The sequence below is a fragment of the Pipistrellus kuhlii genome, unplaced genomic scaffold (assembly GCF_014108245.1).
Source record: "Pipistrellus kuhlii isolate mPipKuh1 unplaced genomic scaffold, mPipKuh1.p scaffold_m20_p_23, whole genome shotgun sequence".
Lineage (NCBI taxonomy): Eukaryota > Metazoa > Chordata > Mammalia > Chiroptera > Vespertilionidae > Pipistrellus > Pipistrellus kuhlii.
Genome location: NW_023425522.1, coordinates 5,280,492 through 5,306,235, shown reverse-complemented (window position 1 = coordinate 5,306,235; position 25,744 = coordinate 5,280,492). Strand labels below are relative to the sequence as shown.

General features: G+C 38.9%; 1 protein-coding gene across 12 annotated transcripts in view; it reads left to right on the top strand.

Moving 5' to 3' along the window:
* The window catches only part of MAP2K4 (mitogen-activated protein kinase kinase 4), a 99,695-nt gene that overhangs the window by 4,725 nt on the left and 69,226 nt on the right, over window positions 1-25,744 (top strand). For 8 of the 12 annotated variants that reach the window (XR_004990386.2, XM_036451833.2, XM_036451832.2 and 5 more), the window contains exon 2: window positions 8,073-8,138. The exons of 2 other annotated variants lie outside the window; for them this stretch is intronic. Coding sequence is in view for 9 of the 10 variants with exons in the window: in XM_036451833.2 (XP_036307726.1) it covers window positions 8,073-8,138 (66 nt within the window). In the remaining variant the exon portion in view is untranslated. The remainder of the gene's footprint in view (window positions 1-8,072; window positions 8,139-25,744) is intronic. 2 more of the 12 variants (XM_036451824.2, XM_036451828.2) reach the window with 1 other exon arrangement.

Genomic DNA, 25,744 nt, shown 5'->3' with positions numbered 1-25,744 from the left:
GTATACTTCTTTTATAACATTTTCCTTTAATGTATCTTATCACAGTGAATTGATGCTGAAAGTTGTTGAAGATGGGATATTAGTTAATCCTGTATTTTGAGTCATGTGTTCTTTTTTCATGAAGTTCTTTCCTTTTTGACAAAGGTTTTTTTTGTTTTTGTTTTTAAATATGTTTTATTGATTTTTTACACAGAGGAAGGGAGAGAGATAGAGAGCCAGAAACGTCGATGTCAGAAACGTCGATAGATCAGCTGTCTCCTGCACACCCCCCACCGGGGATGTGCCCGCAACCAACGTATGTGCCCCTGACCGGAATCGAACCTGGGACCTTTCAGTCTGCAGACCGATGCTCTACCACTGAGCCAAACCGGTTTCGGCAAGTTCTTTCCTTTTTAAAAAACATTTTTATTGATTTCAGAGAGGAAGGGAGAGAGATAGAAACATCAGTGATGAGAAAGAATCATTGATCGCCTCCCGCCTGCACGGATCAAGCCCACAACCTGGTTATGTGCCCTTGACCAGAATTAAATCTTGGACCCTTCAGTCCGCAGGCTGACCCTCTATCCACTGAGCCAAACCGGCTAGAGCATTGTGAAGTTCTCTCTTTAAAATTACGTTTCTTTTACCTAAATTGAGAAGCTGGATTGATTTGGGCCCATAGAATTTTCCTTATTTTTCGGGGTCTGGAAATCATAACTCCATCATGCATAATCTAGGTCAATCTCTTTTTCAGTCTCCCTCTCTGGAAGATATAGATGGCCCAAATGATACAACCTGTAAAACTTTAATTCGTACTTATAATTGGAAACTAATAGTTAAGAAAGCTCTTTTTCTCTGTCCTTACTTAATTTGAAGCTCATATGCATCAGTTAAAGTGTAGTTGGGCATAGTCTTCTTGCATAGATCGGTGGAACTGACTTTTAAGTTAAGTAATTTGCTCTAATAGAGGAGTGTTTAGCCCCCTTGTATGACTGGTAGCTATTGCTTTTCTTACTACTCTACTACACAGGTTCACATGGTTCTCTGAGCTCTCTTTAAGTCATTTTATTTTATATTTTAAAAATATATTTATTGATTTCAGAGAGGAAGGGGGAGGAAGAGAGAGATGGAAGCATCAGTGATAAGAAAATCATCGATTGGCTGCCTCCTGCACACTCCCCACTGGGGATCAAGTCTGCAACCTGGGCACTGCCCTTAACTGGAATCGAACCCAGGACCCTTCAGGCCGACGCTCCATCCACTGAGCCAAACCAGCTAGGGCTCATTTTAACCGTTCAGAGCTGAGAGAAGAATCTTTGCCAGAAGTGATGCAGATTCCGGAATAGAAGGGAAAGCTCACTTTAGGTTTCAGTTGGGGTGGAACTGGAAGCATTCAGCCACACTTGGGCTGATTTGGGGGCTGTGGTGCTTCCTGATGCTCCTTGTGAACCGGATGTGAACTTGTTGGAGGGTTTCCAGTTGCATTTTGAATTTGGAGGCATTTTGAGTGGGAATTTACAAGTAAGTAGAAAACTTTAATTAGGCCTTGAGGCCCAACAGGTCAGTGTAGAAATGAAAGGTATTAGAACTCTTTGAGCACTATATTTAATATATAAAAGAAATCCATTTAGCATAAGAATAACATAGGTTGCCATCCTGGATAAGTCTGCCATCTGCTTGTGGGCATGCGTTAATTTCTAGCCCTTCACCCCCATCTCTAAAAAGTCTTCATGTATCTCTTTATACTTTTAGGTTTGGGAATTAATGGGTACTTATAGACAGGATTCAAGGGCAAGGAGCGATAAGATTGGCCTAACTTTGCTATACAGTGACAGGGAGTGTTGGCCAGTAGTTAAACCGAACTCAAGTTGGACCTTTTGAAAGAAGATAGCAGTCACAGCTTGATTCTTGAGGATCAAAACATCATTCTCACCACAGGGAAAGTGGATACCACAGTAATTTTTTTCATACCATATTTCATCTTACCGGAAATTACTCCAAATTTTAGAAAGGGGAAATAAGGTAAGTGTTGCCAGAGATAGCTCTGCTGTGTATTTGACATGCCTGTGTCTGTTCCTTGCCTGGCTTTGCTAAAATAAATAAATAAATAAATAAATAAATAAAGCATTAAGTGATTCCCCTAATGTTTGCCAGTATCCCTGACATTTGATTTAGGTTCCTTTCGGGAACCTGGGGAAGTATCTCCTTGTTGTAGCTGTTAGAGGCCTCAGGGCCTCAGGCATGTAGGAAGGGCAGTAGCAGGAATGGAGAGAGCGCTGGCTGAGTGGCTCAGTTGGTTGGAACATTGTCTGTTCTACCAAAAGGTTGGGGTTTGATTCTAGCTTACGGCACATACCAGTTTTCATCCTGGTTGTGGCTCGTACAGGAGCAGCCAGTGATGTTTCACTCTCCCCACTCCTCTCTCTCTCAAAAAAATCCTCGAGTGAGGGTAAAAAAATATTTAAAAAAGAGAAAGAAAAAGAAGTGTAGAGAGTGGTTTGGGGATCCCATGCTCTCCAGAGTTCTTCCTTTTGAGCTGTCTTATGCTGACTGGGAATGTACGAAGAGGGAGGGACTGGTTTGTGTAGGTTAAGCTGGTCTGGTAGGAAAGGTGCCACAATCATTGCTCACCCGAGGGCGAGGCCAGGAATTGTAATGACTATGATAATATTAACCTGCTTATTCCAAGCTCTGTGTTGGATCTTTTAGATATATCGCCTTCCTTAATCATCACAAAACACATTTGTGTAGTACTTTTCTATTTTACAGACAAGAGAACAGGCTTATAGAGAGGTTAGATACTCTCCCTGGCTTGAGGTCCTCACTGGGTAGCTCAGTTGGTTAGATTGTTGTCCGGAGACACTAAGGTTCCGGTTTTGATCCAAGGTCAGGGCACATACAAGAATCAACCAGTGAGTGCATAAAAAAGTGGAGCAACAAATTGATGTTTCTCTTTCCCTTCTCTAAAAAAAAATAAAAAGAAAAGACTTGAGATGATAATATAGAATTAAAGTTACATAGCCAGAGTAAGTCATTGGCTACAGGGAGGAAAAAGAACTGGCATATTTGACTAATATTTATAAAATCATGAATGGTTTTGGATGATGCTAAATTAAGGTGACTCACTTTTAAGTTTGAGAGAGGTGCAAGAAAAGTTAAAGAAATAAGACAGCAGTAAGTAAGTCATGTGGGGGCTCATTCTAAGTACCACGGAACTAAAGACATTTTGGACAAGCTTAGGTAAATTCTTAGCTGAATGATATACTCAGTGATTTTGCAGTTTAAGACACATGCCAACATTTTGAGGTTGAAACTTTAAGGCAGCAAACAACTAGACTTTTCATGTTTGAGTCAGAAGGAAGATGTGCTGGATTGGTCTCTGGGCATGGCCCAGTAAGGCAGCTCTGATGTTTTTACATTAATGTGGGCTTATTCTGTGTTCACAATCCATTTTCAGTAGTGCCCAAATCCAGGATGTCCAGGGAGCCATAAGGAACTACTGAGAAGGCAGGAAACCACTTAAGCCCCTGCTTCGCACCTCCCTGGGTTATACTGTCAACTCGGAGGAAAGGGAAGGGGTGGTGGGGGAGAGGTGACTGCAATGAGGATAATTACTCAAGCAAAATTAGATGTTCACACACTGTCTTCAAATTCTGAGGTCATATTATGATTTAAGTTTATACTTTTAACTAGAACCCTGGTCTCCTGAAATTCTTCATTTCATTTTCTGCTTTATCAAACACTGTTTGCCTTTATGCTTACAACCATCCTAAACAGCCTTGTAAGCCAATATGGGCAACCTTACTTTACTTGGTAAATACAGTCAATTGTAAGTTTCAAGGTATGGCCAAGTAAAGGGCTTTCAAAATAGGTAAGAGTGCCGGCACCGGTTTGGCTCAGTGGTGGAGCGTCGGTCTGCGGACTGAGGGGTCCCAGGTTCGATTCTGGTCAGGGGCATGTGCCGTGGTTGCGGGCGCATTCCCGGTGGGGGGTGTGCAGGAGGCAGCTGGTCGATGATTCTCTCTCATCGATGTTTCTAGCTCTTTATCCCTCTCTCTTCCTCTCTGTGAAAAATCAATAAAATATATTAAAAAAAATAGATAAGGATGAGAATGAGGGGGAAACGTGGGAAAAAGGCAGGGAGAGGCCTAATGACAAAAAAGGGGGGAAAAGCCCAACATAGCTTTATTTCTTTTATAGACATACTGGCTGGCACTCTGCCCAAAACATCTTTTTTTTTTTTTTTTTTTTAATCCTCACCTGAGGATTTTTTTTTTTTTTTTTTTTTTGCATGTGTGTTGTTTTCTTTAATTGATTCTTAAAAAGTGAAGGATGGGGGAAGACACACACACACACACACACACACACACACACAGAGAAAGAGAGAGAGAGAGAGAAACATCAATTGGTTGTCTCCTGCACACACCCTGACCAGGGATCAAACATACAATACATCTTGATTTAATGAAAATAAACTTGCCTGGAGCCAGAAAAAATGAGACTCAAATTTGAAAAAGAGGATTATGTGAAGTTGAGTCCCAGGGTACTGGTAACAGTAGGATAAAAAAAGAGTAAGGCATCTAAGAATTAAAGAAATAACTGGTTATTAGCAACAGATTCAGCTGATCTTTAGTACTTCGGAGATGTGGGACTTGAAGAATGTGAATGGAAAGACGGCATTTAGACAGAATTTTTGATACCAGGAGACCTAAAAATTGACCATCTGTGGATGAGTGCTAATGGACTAATTGTAGCATAGCCACAAAGTTTTTTTTTGTTTTTTTTGTTTTTTTTAATTAAATTGAGGCTAGTGAAAGGTTTCCTCAGTATTACTTTCCCACCCCATGTTTCTCTTTACAAGAGTGCTGGTTGTCCCCTACAGCCCTCCCTGTCCTTTGTGTGTGATGAGGTAGGAGAGTTATTTGGTACTTTCCCAATCTGTGCTACAAGCACCAACTTTCTGATCTCTGCAGGTGCTTTTTCACATATACATAAACCCTCTTTTAAGTATATAGTCATAGAGAGTCTGTATATACATAGTCTTTTAGATTTAGAGGTCTAGAAAGATTTAGCTACCTAGCTTTAATCTGATTTAATTGATAAGGTTAAACGGAATTCCAAGGAAATGGTGAGCTGTTATGTTCCATTTAGTTTAGCCCTTGCTTGCCTGGTGGACTCTGGGTCAGTTAGCAGTTTAGGAAGTTTTTTTCTGAGTGAGAAGCAATGCAGACATGGATGTTGGGATAAGGCTTAGAGTCTATTTACCAGGTTACTTCATCCATAATTAAGTAAAAAGAGCAAGTCTGTAGTTATGCTTTGAGAATTTCACCCCTTTCTGTTTTAGTAACTTGCATTGCTTCTGTACTGGCAGAACTTGACATTTTGATAATTTTTAAGAACTTAAGAAAAGGGGGCTTAGTCTGACCTGTGTGGGTCAGTGGTTGAGCATTGACCCATGCGCTGGGAGCTCTGTTTGATTCCTGGTCAGGGCACATGCCCAGGTTGTGGGTTCAATCCCCAGTAGGGGGCGTGCAGGGGACAGCCTATTGATAATTCTGTCTCATCATTGATGTTTCTAGATCTTCTCCTCTCTAAAATTAGTAAAAGCATATTTATGAAAAAAAAAAGAAAATGAGGAATATGGATTCCTTTTATTTCCAATTCATTATTAAAAAAAGTGAGTTTAACTTTTAAGTGTTAGAGCAGTAATTGGTGACATTTTAACATCCTCAGTTACATACACCTTTAAAATTTGTTTCTATTCTGCTTTACTCTGTCATTTATTTTTATATAACCATATGTATGGATCCAACTTATTCTTTTTATTATTGTCTTTAATCCTCATCCGATATTTTCCCATTGATTTTAGAGAGAGTGGAAGGGAGGGGGAGAGACACAGAGAGAGAAACATTGATGTGAGAGAGACACATGGATTGGTTGCCTCCTGCAGGGGCCCTAGTCCAGGACTGGGAGCAGCCTGTAACCAAGGTATGTGCCCCTGGCTGGAATGAAATCAAACCTGGGACTCATCAGTATGTAGGCCAATGCTCTATCCACTGAGCCAAACAGGCTAGGGTCCAACTCAATCTTTTTCATACTTTACAAATTCTTGTTCCTTTCTCTGTGGCTGTTTTATTTGCCTTTTTTTCTCACCTTTTGTTTTTGCTACTTTGCAGCAACTGTTGACTCTGTTTAGAGCTAAAAAGAGAAGAGTAACTATTGCTTTAAAATTGTTTCAGTGTTTCATCAGTTTCCTCTCCAAGAAAACAGGTGCCGTTTCTCTTCCTTCTAGTTGGAGAAGGTGGGCAACCCACTTCTGAGCTGTGGCTCAGGCTCCTCTGAGCTTGATCCCACTGCTGCTTCCAGAAAGCCAGTTCCTTTTCCTCCTGCTTGTTTGTGCTCTGCTCGTTTATTCAGGAGGCCGGCTGACTTTTAGTTTCTTAGGTTTATAAGACCCAAGGATCTTTGATTTTTTTCTTTTCTGAAGTCTTGCTGCTGCTCATCTGGTAAGGTGTCACATACTGAGCTTCAGTGGTCGTGTCTATGCCCTGCCTCCAGATTTGCCCCCAGTACTTCTGTCCCATGAAGTCCCCATTCTCACTTCCTCCTGTGTTGCCATTTGTGCCATTAGGCAGTTAGCAGTGGGTTACTTTTCTGCACCCAAGTACCTTCCTGAAAAAAATAGCATTTTTCAGGTTTTCTGCATTATCTTTTTGGAATCCCAAGTACTTTCATAACTAGATGGGGAAGATTGCTTATACATATTCTCCCTTTAGTTCTGGCTCTTTTTCCTACAAGTTTTGACTGAGTTTGTATAAATACAAGCTTGAGTGATACTCATTCTAAATTTACTTTCCCTGTTTTCTTTCCCAAAGTAGTAATAAACTCAGGCATAGGTAGACTACTAAGAAAACCAGCTATTCAACCAATGAACTAAGTAGGTGAAAGAATTATTTGAATTGGCTATTTTTTAACTTTTAATTTTTTAATATTGATTTTTTAGAGAGAGACTAAGGGAGAGGGGAAGAGAGACAGAAATATCAATGAGAGAGAAACATTCAATTGGCTGCCTCCCGCAAGCCCCCAGTGGAATTGAGCCCAAAACCTGGGCATGTGCCCTGACCAGGAATTGAACCAGCTACCTCTTGGTGCATGGAATGCTGCTCAACCAACTGAGCCACACTGCAGGGCAGAGAAGGTGTTTATTTTAAACAACTTGTTTGAACTGGGTATATTTTACAAAAAAAAAAAAATATGTCTGTATACACTGTATGCATAAGGTACAACTAGATTCAGTTGGTTTTGGAAAATGTGTTCATGTTTCTAAGGAGAAGCCACAGGTTCTTTTCTTATAACTAAACTTCTACTCTGTCTTACCGTTCCTAGGGACATGCTCGCTTTTTTAGAGAATTTTAGCACCTCTGAAATAGTTCATTGTCTTGTCATTTAGAGGTAGATTATTGGCTAGGAAATGTTTAGGTTTCACAATCTATGAACCACTAAAGTTTTTGAATCATAGGTAGAAATTAATCAGGAGCAGTTCTAAGTTAGTAATTTGAATTAATAAAATTATAACATTCTGAATTTACAGAATGAAAGGATAGGGCTATCTTAAAAAATACTCTTAGCTTCCAAGGCAGGGGTCCTCAAACTTTTTAAAGTGGGGGCCAGATCACGGTCCCTCAGAGAGCTGGAGGGCCGGACTATATGAACTACTAATTCCTACTGTAACACCTCAGCTGCGCTCACTGCCCAAAAAACCTGGCGGGCCGGATCAGACTCCTCTGCGGGCCGCATGTGGCCCGCGGGCCGTAGTTTGAAGACGCCTGTTCCAAGGGTTAATAATTCTTTTTATTGACTAGGTCTGTAAAATAAAGGTAAAGACAATGTAACTCTTATAATTTAAACTTAATTTCAGTTCTATAATAAAGTACTGCTACATCAGAAAAAGCTGAATTATTAAAGAATTGTGTTATAGTTACATCTGTGATGGTGGGGGTTATGTGATTTGAACTGTTCTTAAATTAGTTTTATTCAAAATGTAATATAAAAATGCAATGTCATGTTCTAATTTTGGTTTGTTTGATTTACAGTAAATGAACTGGAACTTATCTCTTTTACTTTAGGCTTTCAGATAAACTTCTGTGAAAAGGCACAAAGTAAGCTATACATTTTATGATACTATGCTACTTTTTTCTTTCATATCCATCTTGGTATTGGGAATGTGTCTACTATTGTTTAACTAACCAACCACGGCAATTTTACATTAAAAGAGCTTCCATTTTTCATTCTTTTTCCAAATGTAAAAAAAATTTATGTTCTTATTTTCATTGGAAATTGAAATAGAATACATACATACTAGGAGTTCAAATGTATATGGGTATAGAAAGATTTATATATACACAAATGTATGTGGGTATAGAAAGATTTATATACACACACACACACACACACATATATATACATATATATATATATATAGTCCCAAAAATGTATACACACACTTTGAATAATTATAAAGGCAGTGTTTATTAACACACATTTCACTTAAAAATTGAACGATCAGGTGTTAAAAGTGTGTATACATTTTTAGGGGACACTCTCTATATTCAGATTTATATTGGTATAGAAAGATGCTAACTTTAGAAACGTGTGGGTATAGAAAGGTATATATAGGTGTCCATGTGTAGATAGTTTTAGAAGGATATATACAGATATTTGGACTTAACTATAATTTGTTCTATTAATTAGGTCACAAGTTGAAGAAAGTTCACTTTTAAATTAGCATTAGAAAAAGTATATAACTGTATCAAAGGTCTCGTCCTTTAAAATTAATTTATTTAAACCATACATTTAATGCATTTTATCATTAAAACAAAGCTAGTTCTTCCTTCTGCCTTTCCCATCCCCCAAAATAGACTAGTGTTTTATATTCTTAAAACAGACTATAGAATATGGTTTCTATTAAAAAGCAACATTTATAAAGCTAAAACAAATGCATTTTAAGTTTAAATATCACGGTATAAAATGCAGTTTAAAAAAATCCCAACTCAAGGAGACTATTCTCCAGTTAACATAAAAATATCAAAATAAAATGTAACTAGTTTCATCTTATTTATTCATAGAGTGGGGAAGACTGATCACTTTTTTTTTTTTCAGTGTCTTTGCTTTACTCCTCAAACTCCCTCCCCTCATCAATATTTTTTTTTTTACTGATTTCAGAGAGGGGGAGAGAGATAGAGATAGAAACATCAATGATTAGAGAAAATCATTGATCAGCTGCCTTCTGCATTTCCCCACTGAGGATCAAGCAAGCAACTTGGGCACGTTCTCTGACTGGGAATTGAGTCCATGACCTCCTAGTTCAGATGTTCAACAACTGAGTCAGCTGGCGTGGTGACCACTTTTCTATATATATTATTCCTTTCCCCTCCTAGGCTATCTATACTAATAAAAGGGTAATATGCAAATTGGTCAGGACACCCTCACAGTAACGACCGAACAGCAGGCTGGCAGGGGGGTTAGTGAGGGACGTCCAAACGACTGAACAGCAGGCTGCGTGGGGCAACCAGGCCGGCAGGGTGATGACTGAACAGCAGACTGCGTGGGGTGACCAGGCTGGCAGGAGGGGTGCATTTGGGGGCAATTAGGCTGGCAGGGGAGACAGTGAGGGGCGACTAGGCTAGTGTGGGGGGCAGTTGGGGACGACCAGGCTGGTGGGGGGGGCAGTTAGGGGTGATTAGGCTGACGGGGGAGGGGGCAGTAAGAGGTGATTAGGCTGGCGGGCAGTTAGGAATGAGCAGGTTGGCAGAGAGGGTGCAGTTGGGGGCGACCTGTCCGGTAACAGGGGCCAGTTAGGGGGAACCAGGCTGACGAGGCAGGGGGGTGGGGAGCGGGTAGGGGGCGGCAGTGAGGGGCAATCAGGCCAGCAGTGGGGGCAGTTAGGGCGACCAGGCAGGCAGGCAGATGAGCAATTAGGAGCCAGCAGTCTAGGATTGTGAGTTGGACATCCCCCGAGGGGTCCTGGATTGGAGAGGGTGTAGGCTGGGCTGAGGGGAACCCCCCCGCGCACGAATTTCTTGCACCAGGCCTCTAGTTGAAATATAATTGACAGTTAATACTGTGTAAGCTTAATGTGTGTTGATTTGACAACCATATATTATGAAATGATAACAGTAGGGTTAGTCAACACTTCCATCACCTCACATAAGTAATATTTGTGTGAACATTTAGGATTATTCTTTTAAGTATAATATAAATAATGTTTATATTTTTTATTGCTTTCAGAGAGGAAGGGAGAGGGACAGAGATAGTCATATCACTGGTGAGAGTCATTGGTCAGCTTCCTCCTGCATGCCCCACACCAGGGACCTAGCCTGCAACCCAGGCATGTGCCCTTGACCAGAATTGGACCTGGGACTCTTCAGTCCACGGGCTGAGGCTCTATCCACTGAGCCAAACTGGCTAGGGCTATAACATATTCTTACCTATAGTTAGCATGCTGTACATTTTGAATCCCCTGATATGTATCATTCTTAAAGTTCAAAGGGAACAAAGTTTAACCTGAAGAAAACACTTCTGTTTTTAAATTTTAAATTTTCCGATTGAATCAAACGCTTACTTTCTTTTGGTTGAACACTGGGACTTCCTTTGAAATGTAGTTAGCAAAGATTTATAATTCTTGAGTGGTTCACCAGTGATCTAATAAATATGAAATGAGTAATAGAGTGGGGTACGTATACCCTGGGATAATTTTTAAAAAATTGGCCCATTATTATCATCCTTTTCTTACCTTAAAATAAGAATAGTGTATAGCCTTGGCTGGGTAGCTCAGCTGGTTAGAGCATTGTCCCATAGGCAGTGTTGTGGGTTTGATCCCTGATTAGGCACTTATAAGAAGCAGCTAGTCAATGTATAAAGAAGTGGAACAACAAATTAGTCAGTCTTGCTCTCTCTCAAATCAGTCAATAAAAAAATAGATAATAGTGTATAATATCCTTGCCATAATGAACATAAATATAAGATGTATATGTAATGAAGTTACATATACTGTTTTACGCTATTTTTTTTTTTTTTATCCTCACCTGAGGATATTTTTTTCATTGATTTTTAGAGAGAATGGATGAGAGAGGGAGAGACAGAGAGAAATACCAATGTGAGAGAAACACATTGATTGGTTGCCTCCTACACGTGCCCCAACCAGGGCCCAGGTTGGGGAGGATCCTGCAACTGAGGTATGTGCCCGTGACTGGAATCGAACCTGGAACCCTCTGTTTGCAAGCCGACGCTCTGTCCACTGAGCCAAAACGGCCAGGGCTGTTTGCTATCTTTTAATTTTAACATAAGATAATTTTTAGTTTTCACTTACCTTTTAATATAAAATACTTATTTTTAATAATATAATTTTTAGTTTTTATATATTGACATAAAATCTAAACAAAAATGCTAACAATTTTAAAATTTAAAACTGCATTCATATTGTTGCTCTTTTTTTCTTAGTTCCTATTGTGGGCATAAAACAAGAGAAACTGATTTTATTAAGTTTAAAACATGTACACATTGTCTATAAATAGCTTTGTAGGTAGATTAAAAATGCCCTTAGGTTGTTTAAATGGTCCTGTCTCTTTCCCATTGTTATAGAAACGATACATTTACAGCTGTTTCCTACTTTGATACACAGGGAAGAATCTAACACAGGAGCACATATATTTCCACTTTGGGCTGCCTTCACTACCATGTCATACTGTGACTACTTTCTCACATGTCTCTCTCTCTTGCTCTCTCTCTGGGAGGTCCTCTTCATTATATTCCAGCTTTTGGGATTCAAGACAGTTTTATACATTCATTCCCAAAGCACAGATTGGACACCTAGGTACCATAAAGTGAGGAAGGTTATCGGTACAGAGATGAATAGAATTGGTGCCTGCCCTTAGTGGACTCACTTGAGTTGGTCCTGCTTGGTTGTTGAGGGCTTCCCTTACTGATCCTGCACTGACAGTACCTCAGCCCTGAGTGAGGCGGACCTGAGTGAGGCGGGCGGGAGCCGCTGTGTGCTTTGCACCTTGGCTCCTGCTCCTCTCTCATGAGTGAGGACAAACCTGAGGGCACTGTGGGTCTCAGCTTCTTTCCTGATTGGAGACCATGGCTCAGATCCAACCGTGGGCCTGCCCTGCTGTGGAGTTAGAGAGCTGTCTGTGCTGGCTGGGACTTCTGTGGAAGACTCTAGAAAAGGGAGCACACATATGAGGAAGGGTTGGAGCTGCTTTGTTGGTTGGGATGGCTAGCTCTAAGTTGACAGCATTTATTTTTGCACTATTGATACCTGTATTTTAGGATAAGTTTTCAGTTGTTTACACATATTAACACTTTACCCCCAAAACTGGTCTTGTGATTGATATGACTTAAAAGTTACAACGGCGATTTTGTAATGTTTGCAGACATTCAGTCTTCCAGTTTGCTCTGGAATATAGACATTAACTTTACCTTAAAAGTAGTCACTCATTTCTGCAAAAATAGAGGGCTTGAAATCACCAAAGTAGTGTTTTCTCACCTTTTAGAGCATACTGTAGTATCAATCTCCAGTTTTATTTAAAGGTGTTTTAAGATGATCAGAAAAACTTAATTTACTTTATTAAAAACAATGACACAAGGTGGGCAAAAGTAGGTTTACAGTTGTTCATATGAAAGATAAACTGTTTTGTGAACTCACAGCTATAAACCCACTATTGCTCCACCCTTATACAGCAGTTGTAGGATGGAATGGGGCAAAAGAGTTCAAAATTAGATATTGTTAAAAGTCCAGTAAGTTTGACTGCTGCTGCTTCAAATCCTTAGTTCTCCATCACAAATCAAAGAGACTTGTAAGATAATTCTGATGACTAATGGAAGCTCTGAAGGTTTAATTTTTTCCATTGTTTGACTTTCACATAGTTTTTGTTTTTCATATTGCTACATCACTATTGCCTGTTATAAGTTAGTGGAGTTTTATTGGAGATGTGTGTACCAGTAGGTATTTACACACACAAGCAAATAGTGTGAGATTACATATATAATTTTGGAACCAGATTTTTATAGAAATTCAATAAAAATCCACTTTGTACCTCATGTTCTTCCTTACCAGTTATAGGTAAGGAAGTGCATTTATTTGCTTTTTGGTTTTCTAAATATATATATTTAAGACAATAAGTAATAAAGTTATAATTATTATTTTAAAATCTTTATTGTTGTAAGTATATGTTCCCTTTTCCCCCTATTGACCTCGTCTAGCCCTCCCCCACTCTTCACCCAGGCCTTCATCACCCTATTGTCTGTGTCCATGGGTTTTGCATAAGTTCATTGGTTGATCTCTCATCCACCAACCCTCCCCCTCTTTCCCTCTGTGGTTCAACTGTCTGATCCATGCTTCTATTACTCTCGATCTATTTTGTTCATCAATTAAAGTTACAATTATTTTAAAAATATTATATTTCTTTTAACACTGTTGGGTCATTGAGATTTTTCTGAAATCTGAATGTAAAACAGCTTAAGGGAAAACATTCTTTATGATGTAGAGCTACATTTAGAAGGTTGATTAAGTAATCATTTATCATTTGAAGGTGATAATTTTGTATTTGTAAAGATGTTTATGTGATTTATGGGCAAGTTTGAATGATTATATCTCTGGTTTTAATGAGCTAACTTGTAAACACTGTTCTTGAAAATACGATTTAATTTGCTTTATAAAACCAACTTTTTGAAGGGGGTTGTAGATTTGTCTAGAAACAAAGTTTTTGAGAAATTATGTTATAAATGTCAAATTGACCTGAGTTGTATCAGCATTCTGATTTTTTATTCAGGTGGAAATTGTGACCCATTAATCGTCCAGGGGCATTGGGCTTCTCCTCAGAAAATGCCTGACGATCCTGTGCCGATGCAAGTGAGCGCAGGTAGCAGCTTGTCAGCCCTCCGCTGATAGTTCAGTTTCACACAAGCGCGCTCGTGGCCCTTTCCCTTCTGTACTGCGATGTGTTTTTAGCCCGCAGCTGAAGAGTTCTTGAGTGCTAAAGACAAGTTTGGATAGTGCTGACTTTCTGTAGCTTTGCCTTTTGCACTTTTAGCAGCTTTAAAAACTTTTAGTGGCTTTAAACAATTATTTTACTTGGAGATGTTTGCATAGCAGTGGGGTCTTTATTTAGGAAGTGATATGCTAGAGGAAATTTGCAGATAGTGGCTGCTTTTGCACACTACACATCCTAGTATTTGGAGAAAAAATGAGGTATCCTAATGACAGCTTCTCATTTCATTGTGAAACTATTCTTTCAGCTTTAGTATACCTAATAGTTTTTGAATTGGTAATAATAAAAAGGAAACAATAAAGGGGAGGAAGGATGTTTCTTTAATCTTAATCTTTATAGAAATTTGAGTATGTCACTAATAAGTTTACTGACTTGATAAGAAATGTCTATAAAATATAATATTGGGGGTTGGGGGAGAAACAGATTCTCATGGAAGGTGACAGTAAGATGGTGGGCACACAGTGCAATATACAGATCTTGTAACATAGAAACCTACACCTGAAATCTGTATTTATATGTCCATGTTGACCAATGTCACCCCAATCAACTTAATAAATATTAAAAAACTAAACATGCATTAAAAAAAGACAGTGTTTTCCTCAAGGGAGTATTTGACTTTTTTGGAGGTAGCATATAAAAAGCAGGGAAGGTAAGGAATAGAGGAGAGGGACAAACCACCCTGCATTTAAAATGAAGAGCTTAGCTCTAGCCGGTTTTGCTCAGTGGATAGAGCGTCGGCCTGCAGACTGAAGGTTCCAGGTTCGATTCCAGTCAAGGGTACATACCTTGTTGCAGGCTCCCAGCCTTGTCAGGGGCATGCAGGAGGCAACCATCTATATGTCTCTCTTACATCGGTGTTTCTCTTTCCCTCCCTCCTGCTCTCTCTAAAAATCAATGGAAAAATATCTTTGGGTGAGTATTAAAAATAATAATAATAAAAAGAAGAGCTTAGAAAATTCAGCTGATTAAATTTCCAATTTCCCAGAAAAAGAAAGACCACATTTGCTACTACTGGAGTGTTAACAAGATTTATCTAAATTAATATAGATGCTGAAGTATGTTGAAAATGAGGCTTTTGTGGGACTTGCCATAAGCCCAGCTAGCATCCAGTATAGTCATTACTGTCTTTGTGGACCATGAGGAACTGCCAGAGGAAAGTCCATCTGCTTGGAAACAGCTTTTATACTAATTAAAACCCAATGATGGGCCGAAACCAGTTTGGCTTAGTGGATAGAGCGTCGGCCTGCAGACTGAAAGGTCCCAGGTTCAATTCCGGTCAAGGGCATGTACCTTGGTTGTGGGCACATCCCCAGTAGGGGGTGTGCAAGAGGCAGCTGATCGATGATTCTCTCTCATTAATGTTTCTAACTCTATCCCTCTCCCGCTCTGTAAAAAATCAATAAAAAAATACATTAAAAAAATACCAAAAAAACCCCAATGATGGTAGTATTGGTATAGGCAGAACTGAGATTTATTAGTCCCTTTATATATTACTAGAGACCAGATGCGGGACAAATTGTTAAAAATCGGGACTGTCCCGCTAAAAGCGGGATGTCTAGTCACCTTACCCATACACAAAGATTTGTGCAAGAATGGGCCTTCTTCCCCTGCTGCCGGCACCACCTTCGCTGTGGACAGAACTGCCTTTTCTCTCTGGCCCAGAGCCACCTATCTGCCTTCCCACACAGTCAGAGACCCAGAGTGGCTGGTGGCTGTGTGGAATGCCTGCGTTGTCTCTGTGGCCAGGATGCAAGAATGCAAGTATCCTGCCCACCTCCAGCTTGGAGCCTGCATATGCAAATTAACCTGACATCCTTGTTGGGTTAATTTGCATACTCCTGATTGGCTGGTGGGTGTCCCAAAGGAACGATCAATTTGCATCTTTTTTATTAGTGTAGATGCTATTTCAAGAGGAATGTTGCCTAATTATCTCTTACCTCGGAAGTGGTAGAAACATTAATTTTTTCTAAAAAATTTGTGTGGTACGAGAAGGAAAGTTTCATTTAAAATAGCTATTGAATTTTTAAAATTATTTGGAGAAGCTTAATGTGTGATATTTTGAGCGATAAAAAAATTAGTAATGCACCCACATTGCAGAAAGTTTCCTTTCAGCTGCCAGTTGAACTTGACTCTTAACAATAAAGGGATATATGACAAAACTTTGATGTTGAACAGATATAGGGCAGAAATGATGTGGAAAGTTTCTAGAGAGTTTCTCATAGTGGATTTTAATTTAGCTTATAAATTTAGGGTGATAGTTTTTAAGTAAGGTGTAGTAAATGCTTAAATTCTCACTGAATGATTTTGAGTGCTTTCAAAATCCAGTCACAACTGTCTAGATCTGTGGTCAGCAAACTGCGGCTCGGGAGCCACATGCAGCTCTTTGGCTCCTTGAGTGTGGCTCTTCCACAAAATATCACGGCCTGGGCGAGTCTATTTTGAAGAAGTGGCATTAGAAGAAGTTTAAGTTTAAAAAATTAAGCTCTCAAAAGAAATTTCAATCGTTGTACTGTTGATATTTGGCTCTGTTGACTAATGAGTTTGCCGACCACGGGTTTAGATGAAAAGATTAGTGTTAAACGTGTTGGGGTTTATCTTCTCATTGGGTAGAATTAATTGTACATTAATCAGAAATGAAAATCAGGTGTGTTCAAGCATATTCATTCCTTTTTAGAGAACCTTTTGTAACATTAAATAGAGGCATAAATGTAACACTTAACAAATATCTATACATCACTAATGGTCAGAGGCATTGGGTCTTTAGAGATGAGTTAAATCTAGACCCTACTCTGAAGCACCTTATGTTTGAGAGCTTGAACATGAGATAGACTATTTGGTGGTAATAATAAAGAACTTATTTACTGCATGCCAAATCCTATTCTAAACACTTTATATTAACTCCTTTAATTCTCATAATAACCTTAGGAAGTGGGTATAGTAATTATTTAAATGAGAAAATTGAAACACAGAAAGATTGAGTAAATTTTCCAAAATCATACAGTTAATGAATGACAGAATTGTGTGACCTTAATCTAGTCACAGGTTACATGCTATAAACCATAGTGTTTTATTGATTCTTGAAAGAAAGCACTGGGCACTCATAGAAATGGTTTTTGAGGGATGTTCACTCGCAGAGGCTCATGAGAACTGTACTTATGATTGATAATAATTTTTTAAAAATTTTCTGGCTCTGGAGAGTTTGACAATGCTATCTAATAAGCCAGACAGAGCATTAAATGGAAAGACTTCTTCTTGTTGCTCTGAAGCTAAGGGACATAGCGGATCTATCAATAGGGGAAAATGTTTAATCAAAAACTCCAAATTATCTGGCCTAGACAGATGTAGAAAATGAATTGCCTTGGGATCCTCAAATGACTTAGGTATGTCTGGAAAACAGCTGATCAAGATAAGTGATCAGGAGACTTGGCAGTCAGTGAACTAGATGGGCTAGTCATGCATTGCTTGGGATGGACTTGTACTAGTATATAGACCCTCTTAACTAGGGGTGTCGAACTCAATCAGAGAAGGGGCCAAAATCTAAAATCCAGCCTAAATCGCGGGCCGAATGGTTTACTGAACAGTCATAAACTGTCATTGTGATGGAAACGCAGCGGAGTGCAGTGATGACAGCGTGGTGCGGGCCACATTGCAAGGCCTGGCGGGACGGATTTGGCCCCGCGGGCCTTGTGTTTGACACATGTGCTAACAATGAGTTGATGCTTTTAGCAAAAATATTTACGTCTCTCCTACTTTCTTTTACTTAGAGGTGGAAGAGAGAACATTATTTAATTTTTTAAAACTTTTAATTATAGAAGTTTTCAAACATAAAAATAGAATAGTATAATGGATCCCTTTGTGCCCATTACATAGCAACAGTTACCAATATATGATCAATCTTATTTCATTTGCTCCTTCTGCCATCTATCTCCTGAAATACCTTTTAAAAAATATTTTTATTGATTTCATAGAAAGGAAGGGAGAGGGAGAAGAGAAACATCAACCATGAGAGAGAATCATTGACCAACTGCCTCCTGCATGCTCCCCACTGGGGATCAAGACCACAACCCAGGCATATGAACTGACCAGGAATTGAACTGTGATCTCCTGGTTCATAGGTTGATACTCAATCACTGAGCCACGCCAGCTGAGCTCTCCTGAAATATCTTAAAGGTGATTCTATAATATCATTATTTTATCCACATCCTGTCAGTCACAAATCTTCTAAGTCATTGTTTACCAAACTTTTGACATATGTGTACCCCTTCTATAATTTTTGTAAAGCTGAGTACCCTCGTACTCATGAGAACATAGAATTGGGTGCAGCTAAGCACGGTGCAGTGCATATCCCCACCAAACTCTGGTGCAACGCGTACCCCCACCCAACTCTTCCCGAACCCCTGGGGATACGCGTACCACACTTTGGGAAACACTGTAAGTGATAAAAACTCTTACAAACGTAACCTCAATACCATTATTACATCATTAAAAAACCCAAAACAATATCAGATAGCCACTCTTGTTCAGCTTTCCTCCAGTGCCTTACAAATGCTGTATTTATACAATAGTTGATTTGTTCAAGTTGAGATCTCTCAACAAGGCCCACACATACTGCACTTGGTTGATATATCTCTTACATCTCTTTAGATCTAGAGTAGTTTCCTCTTTTCGTTTTTCTTGCCATTTATCCATTGAAAAACACATTGGGTCATGTCTTTTGTAGCATTTTGCACATTTTGGATTTGGCTGATTATATCCTTTTAGAAATTAGTGTTTCACATATCCCTCTTTGTCCTATATTCCCTGTTAATTGGTAGCTAGATAGAGACTTGATTTGGTCGATTTGCATATTAGCCTTTTATTATATAGCAATGCATACATATACAAAAACATTTGTCGTGATTTTCTATACTTTGAGATGTGGATGAAAGGGGCCACATGCTAACCTGAGAACCCCAGGGAAGGCCTGCATGGCGGTCTTGCAAACTCAAAGACCTAAAGTAACCCACAAAGGATGGTCTTAAATTAAACTTTAACTAAAAGTAGTTATGATGGATGTCAAATCCTAGGCAGATATCTTCCCTGACAAGGTCAATCTTTACCTTAACTGAGACTTTTTTTGCATCTATTGATAACATATTCTTAAAATGTCTGGGTAACTTGTAACTTCCCTTTTTGCTGGATCCCTCAGGGCACAACCAAATGCCCTGGGTGCCATTTATGACAGAGATCATAAATTCCTTCATTGTTATTATTATGTTTATTGTTGACTGTTAATTAACTATCCTGCATCCACCTAAGTAAAAGAAGTGTCTATCATTTTACGTTTTATCCAATCCCAGAGGCCCCCTCCTCCCTTCACTTTGCTTTTTCCTCTCTCTAATCTATCACCAGTGGATTTCATGTAATTCACGTCTCCTCCTTTGATGCAATGTATAAAAATAGGAGAAAAAACACAATTCTTCGGAGCATTATCCCAATCTATAGAATTTCTACTTCCTGGCAATTGTCAATAGTTTGGCTCAAATAAACTCACAAAAATTCTTTACAGGTTTGAATGTTTTTAAGTTAACAGAGAGAGTTAAAACTGGACATTTATCTTTCATACCCTTGAATATGAGTTGACATGTTCATTAGTCAGGGTTCTTTTTAACTTTTAAAAATCCTCTAATTTCTGAAGATAATGAAAAAATATGTCAAAAACAATTCTTGATATTTTTGATGAAGTTGTAGAACTGGTAGGTATGTTAGACCAGATCTATTAAATTAAGATCAATCTTAAACTGGTATAAGCTTTGTTTACTGATTTATATTCAGTGCTCCGAGTGCTCAAGTCCTTCCAGGCATTACCTTCCCCAGTACTTGGGATCCAGAATTAGTCATCGAAAAGCAGGCACTTTGGTTATAGTACAAATAATAGTTCTCATTTATGAGCAATCATAAATTGGTATATTCTTGTCCAACAGGTGTAATTATTCACCCTTTTGTAGTAACAATTTCTTAACCAGCTCGCCTTTTTCACTATGCTGTTTAGTCACCCATCTTGTAACTAAGTTATTGAAGTCTGTCCTTCATAGTATGCTAAAACTGACTGGCTCTTGTACAATTTGTAAATAACAAATTAGAGAAATTTCAGCCTTATGTACTTATACATTCAGGTAGTAGATAGGATACAACAGACTCTCCTTGAGTGCAATTTACTCTTAATATAATTTTAGTCTAACTTTTAAAAAACTTCAAATTAGAGAATATATTTATGGGCAACAAATAGTACTGTGTTCACCAAGAAAAGAAAGTGTTATTCACATCTTAATGATTTTTAAATTGGGAGGTAGTATTCATTGGAGTCCAAAGAAGCTATTCAGATGCTGGTGAGAGGAGTATAATAGTGCTGTAGTTATTGCTTATATATATACAATATGAGCTTTGTGTAGAAGATGCTTATTCGTTTTCCACCTCTCTTATTTGCTTTGGTAGTGACACAGTGGGTCTGAATTTAAATTTGGATTGTAAATCATAAAATTTCTTAAAAAGATATATAATATAATGTAGGAGTGAAATGGAAAAAATTGAGTATACAAAATATTGTCACATGTCATGCAGTTTGAGACAGTTAAAAATGGCAAGTTATCTTTTTAAAAGCCAGAAGATGTCAGAAGGTTCTATCAGTAAGTAGCATTTTTTTCAAAGCTTCTAGCTAACTTTTTTCGAAGAACCCATGTAACTTCTATTTGTGCATATTTTGATTGAGAAAAAAATGAAGTAACAAATTAGACATACCAAGAAAAACAGATAAACCCCTCAATTGAGATATCTGTGTGAAAACTGTTTGTTCTAAAGTTAAGTCAAAAACTTAAGCTTGGATTATTTATTAATTCCAGAATGTTTGAGGTGCTGTGATATTCCAGGTACTGTTACGTAAAGTACTGAGTCACTGGGTGCTGTATCATTAGATGGATGGAGGCATCCAGTGAACGTCAGGTTCTGAATGTGAAGAACGCATATGCTAGGATGCTGACTGTGTGCTTGAAAATGATAGGGCTTATTATATAGATCACATGTGTCAAACACAAGGCCCGCGGGCCAAATCCGTCCCGCCAGGCCTTGCAATGTGGCCCGCACCGCGCTGTCATCACTGCACTCCGCTGCGTTTCCATCACAATGACAGTTTATGACTGTTCAGTAAACCATTCGGCCCGCGATTTAGGCTGGATTTTAGATTTTGGCCCCTTCTCTGATTGAGTTCGACACCCCTAATATAGATACTAGGGTCCCTGGGCCTGGCCTGTGCCCTCTCACAACCCGGACCCCTGGGGGGATGTTGGATAGCCAGTTTCAGCCCGATCCCCACAGGCCCAGTCTAGACAAGAGGGAGCCTGATCCTGTGCGTTGAGTGTCTGTCCCCTGATGGTCGGTGTGCATCATAGTGACTGGTCGTTCCAGTCTTCTGCTGTAAAGGTGACCTAGGCTCTTATAAATATATTATAGCTAAAAATTACAGGGTGTGATTTACTGCGTGCCCCTCCTCTGCAGTTGTTAAATTATTGCTAAACGATTGATGTGCTTTAGAATTGGGAAGTCATCTTTGAAATAAAGTTTTACTTCTGCTTTAGGTGGAACAAGGTACTGGAACAAAGTTTATATCCTATTGCTTTAGAGCAGTGACTAGGTCTCCTGTTTGAGTGCAGGTTGTCTCCAGCCAAAAATGGTCAGTAAAGTTGAGCCTTATTCTCATTATAGGTGCCATTTAGTGGTAAAAGGTTACAGGAAGGCTTTGCAGTTTATCATAATTAGGTTAAAATAATGTGCAACATGTGTATGAACAAAATTGATTCCTTTTGTGTTTCTGAATTCCTAAGGACATATGATGTAAAGCAGGGTTATTATAGGTAAAGTTTTATATAGTGGTGGTATTTGATTTGGGGATAAAGTAAATAACAGTAGGATGAGGGAGTCAGATGTTCCCTGGAGAGCAGAGAGAGGTTAACTGTGAACCATTATAGAGCCAAGTAAAAAGGAAAAAAAGCAAATAAGACCCTCTTTGATTTTCCGAGTCAGCACTATGTGGTCATGTATGTTCATGCTTTGCCTTAAAAAGACCTTTATGAAATCAGGAGTTTAAAGGACTTTTGACTTGATAATTCTTGATAATGTGTTATATTTGTTTATAAATCAACTATTGATATATGAGAGAGAAAAATATATATGAATAACACCTTTCCACTTTAATTGGATTGAAATATGTTTTACTTGTTTTTAGGCTTACAAATTTTGATAGTATAAAATGTAAATTATAAATATTAATGGAAATAAAAAGATTTCTTGAAACTGACATCTGTTGCTTTTAGAAAATCTTAATATTCTTTACTTTTTAGTATTCCAGATGTTAGCACTCAGGTGTTTTCTGACACCAACTGAGTGTCCAATAGTTCACTTCAGTTCTGACACTCTCTGCCTGGAGTTAGTTTAACCAGTTAAAGGGTTTTGCCTCACAAAACTGCCCTACTTCAGATCCACCTCTGTTGCTTGCTTTGGTAGCAAATGTGGTGCCCAGGCTACCCACACTTCTGTTTGGTTCTCTATAAATCAGAGGGTTCCCTTGATCCCCCCTCCTCCACCTCCTCACCATTGCACCCACATTCCGTTATTTTCTAGACCAGCTCACAGAACTCATGTTTACTCTTTATTAGAAAAGATACAACTCAGGAACATCCAAATAGAAGATATATTGTATATAGGCCAAGGTGTGTGGGGAGAGATGGTGAGTGCTTCTTTGCCTATTTTGAGTGCATCATTCTCCTAGCACTTCGATGTGCTCACCAACCAGAAAGCTCCCAAACTCATTGCTTAGGGCTTTCAATGGAGGCTTCACTACCCACTCAGGATTGATTAAATCACATTGTCATTGGTGATTGAACATCTCCAGCCCTGCTCCCCTCTGTGGAGTTTAGGAGATGGGGCTAAAAATTATAACTCTAATCACTTAATTGATTTATCTGGAGGTCTGCCCCCGTCCAGAAGTTTTGTAGGGTCTTCCCTAACCCTCATCTCTTATTAGTATAAACTCTAGTTTGGTTGAAAGGGGCTTGTTATGAATAACAGAAGACACTTCCTATCACTTAGGAAATTGCTTGGGTTGATGCAACCTGGGACTAATACCAAATAGGAGTTTTCCCTGTGAACATAATATGCTCTTACTAAAATGATAATTTGTGAGATATATTTCTTAGTGTCTGATTTAAAAGTAACCCTTATTATTTATTAACATTTTCTGGTGTCAGTAGTCATCTACCTGTATATATATATATTTTATTGATTTTTTACAGAGAGGAAGGGAGAGAGATAGAGAGCTAGAAACGTTGATGAGAGAGAAACATTGACCAGCTGCCTCTTGCACAACCCCTACCGGGATGTGCCCGCAACCAAGGTACATGCCCTTGACCGGAATTGAATCTGGGACCTTTCAGTCCGCAGACCGACGCTCTACCACTGAGCCAAACCGGTTTCGGCTACCTGTATTTTTTTTTTTGTGTGTGTGTGTGTCTGTGTGTGTGATAGTGTAGTATTCCAGTTATAGATGTGCCATAATTTTTATAACTAATCTAGTGTAAATGCATATAACCAATATTATAGTAGTTATTTTTTCATAACTACTCTTCACCAGCCATTGTATTTTTAAGGTATAGTGATCCTCACCACAGCAGTACTGCCAAGTAAGGAATTGTTTTTATCTTGAGTTTACAGATGTGTATATGACTATACTGTAGAAATATCCCTGTTTTTATCCTTACCAGTATTTCAGTGGTGATCATTTTGCACCTAGCAGGAATATATTTTTCCCCTATTCCTATTCTTAGCTGCCTCCTTCCATATTTCTTTATAATTTTGGCAGAATGCCAAACACAAACTTCATGGATAGGTAATTTTATTTCCACTGCCTGGCACACTAGATTGTGTGTAAATTGTGATATTTCTTCATGTATGGCTATGTAAATTATCATATTGTACTTCTCCAAAATCCATCTTATACCAAAATGTTAAAATGTAGTAAAGGGTAGCTGTTGGCATATTTACTTGGTTTCTTAAACTCAGAACAGTTCAGTTTTCAAAATGCATAGCTACATGGATCAATAACAGTGTTTTATTTTATTGATGGGAGTTCAGAGTTCCAAGTGAGAGTCAAGAATTTTGCTCACTGTTAGGTATCAAAGATGGAAGGGGAGCAGGGCAATATAATATTAGCTAATAGTTGCTCATTTAATACTTGGAATGCCTGAGATTGCAAGTTTAAGATAGAGCTGAGAAAGATTTCCATTTCTTATATTCCAAGTCCAACTACTTCCTCTCTTATTCTCTGGAACTTATGAAATAAATTAGGGCACTCATTACTGTAGTAATTTAGACCGAAGAGGAAATGAAATTAAGTTCTTGTCTACTGTTCTATTTCCTCATTTCCGAAATTATTTGAATATTCCTAGTAATGTTGCATAGTTAAAATTGTGTATTCCTTATTTCATAACCAGTGATTATAAGTATTATATAAAGTTATTCTGGATTCTTGTTCTATTTAAAAAAAAAAAAAAGGTATTGAGAATGAAAGCCAAGGGAGAAATGAGGATTTAAGGTACACCACTTCACTTCCCCTCCCCCCACATACACACTCCTTAAGTAGGATGCTCTGAATACTTATAGGTCAGTTACCAATATTCTCGAAGGTATTATATGAGTGACTTGTTCATTGTACTGCAAGTTCTCATTTTCTGCTGTGCTGGGTTCCATGTAATTCCTGTGGTGGCAGTGCGGGTACTTAAGAGGGACCGACTATTTCTACCTAGTTCCTTTGGCCTGTGAGTAGTGGTGTAAAAGAGCAACTATTTAATTTTCATGATTTTGTTAGCTGAGTGGCAGTTTTGCTGGTCTCCCTTGAGCTCACTCACATGTCTGCCGTAAGCTAGTAGGTCTATTGGGGCTGACTAAGCTCAGCTGGGATGGCTGGTATTTCTGGACCCTTTCCTCCCTGTGGTCTTTCATTACCAAGGAAGCTAGATTGAACTCTTTGTGTTGAGATTCTGTAGCTTTCCAAGAGAGTAAAAGTGGAAGCCATAGGCCTCAAAGGCTTAGTTTTGGAAGTCATTAAACATCCCTTCTGCTTGCTGTATTTTTCTGATCAAAGCAAATCCTAAGGCCAACCCAGCTACAAGAGGTAGGGAAATCTACTTTACCTCTTAATGGGAGGAACAGTAAAGTCACATTACAAATTGTTATGGACACAGGGAGCTCTGAATCATTGGTGACTATTTTATAACATAACCCCCAGTGATTCCTTAGTTTTATATCAAAAAAGCATTCATTTAGAGGCAGCTGTTATATGGTACAGGTCCTTCAGTGATCTTTGTTGCCATCCTATATAATAAAAGCCCAGTGACCGAATGGCAGAATGACCAGAATGACTGGTCGACCAGTTGCTATGATACACACTGACCACCATGGGGCAGATGCTCAGCGCAGGAGCTTCTCCCTGGTGGTCATTGCAGTACTATAGATTAGGCTGCAGTGGGAGCAGCCTCTCGGAAGGCGTGTCCACAGGCGCTCGGCAGATGGGGATGAGCAGTGCTCCCTCAGGGGGCTAATCCCCACAGGCCATGCCCCCCTCAGTGCACGAATCCCATGTACAGGGCCTCTACTCAACAGTAAGAACTCTGCTATTTACTATT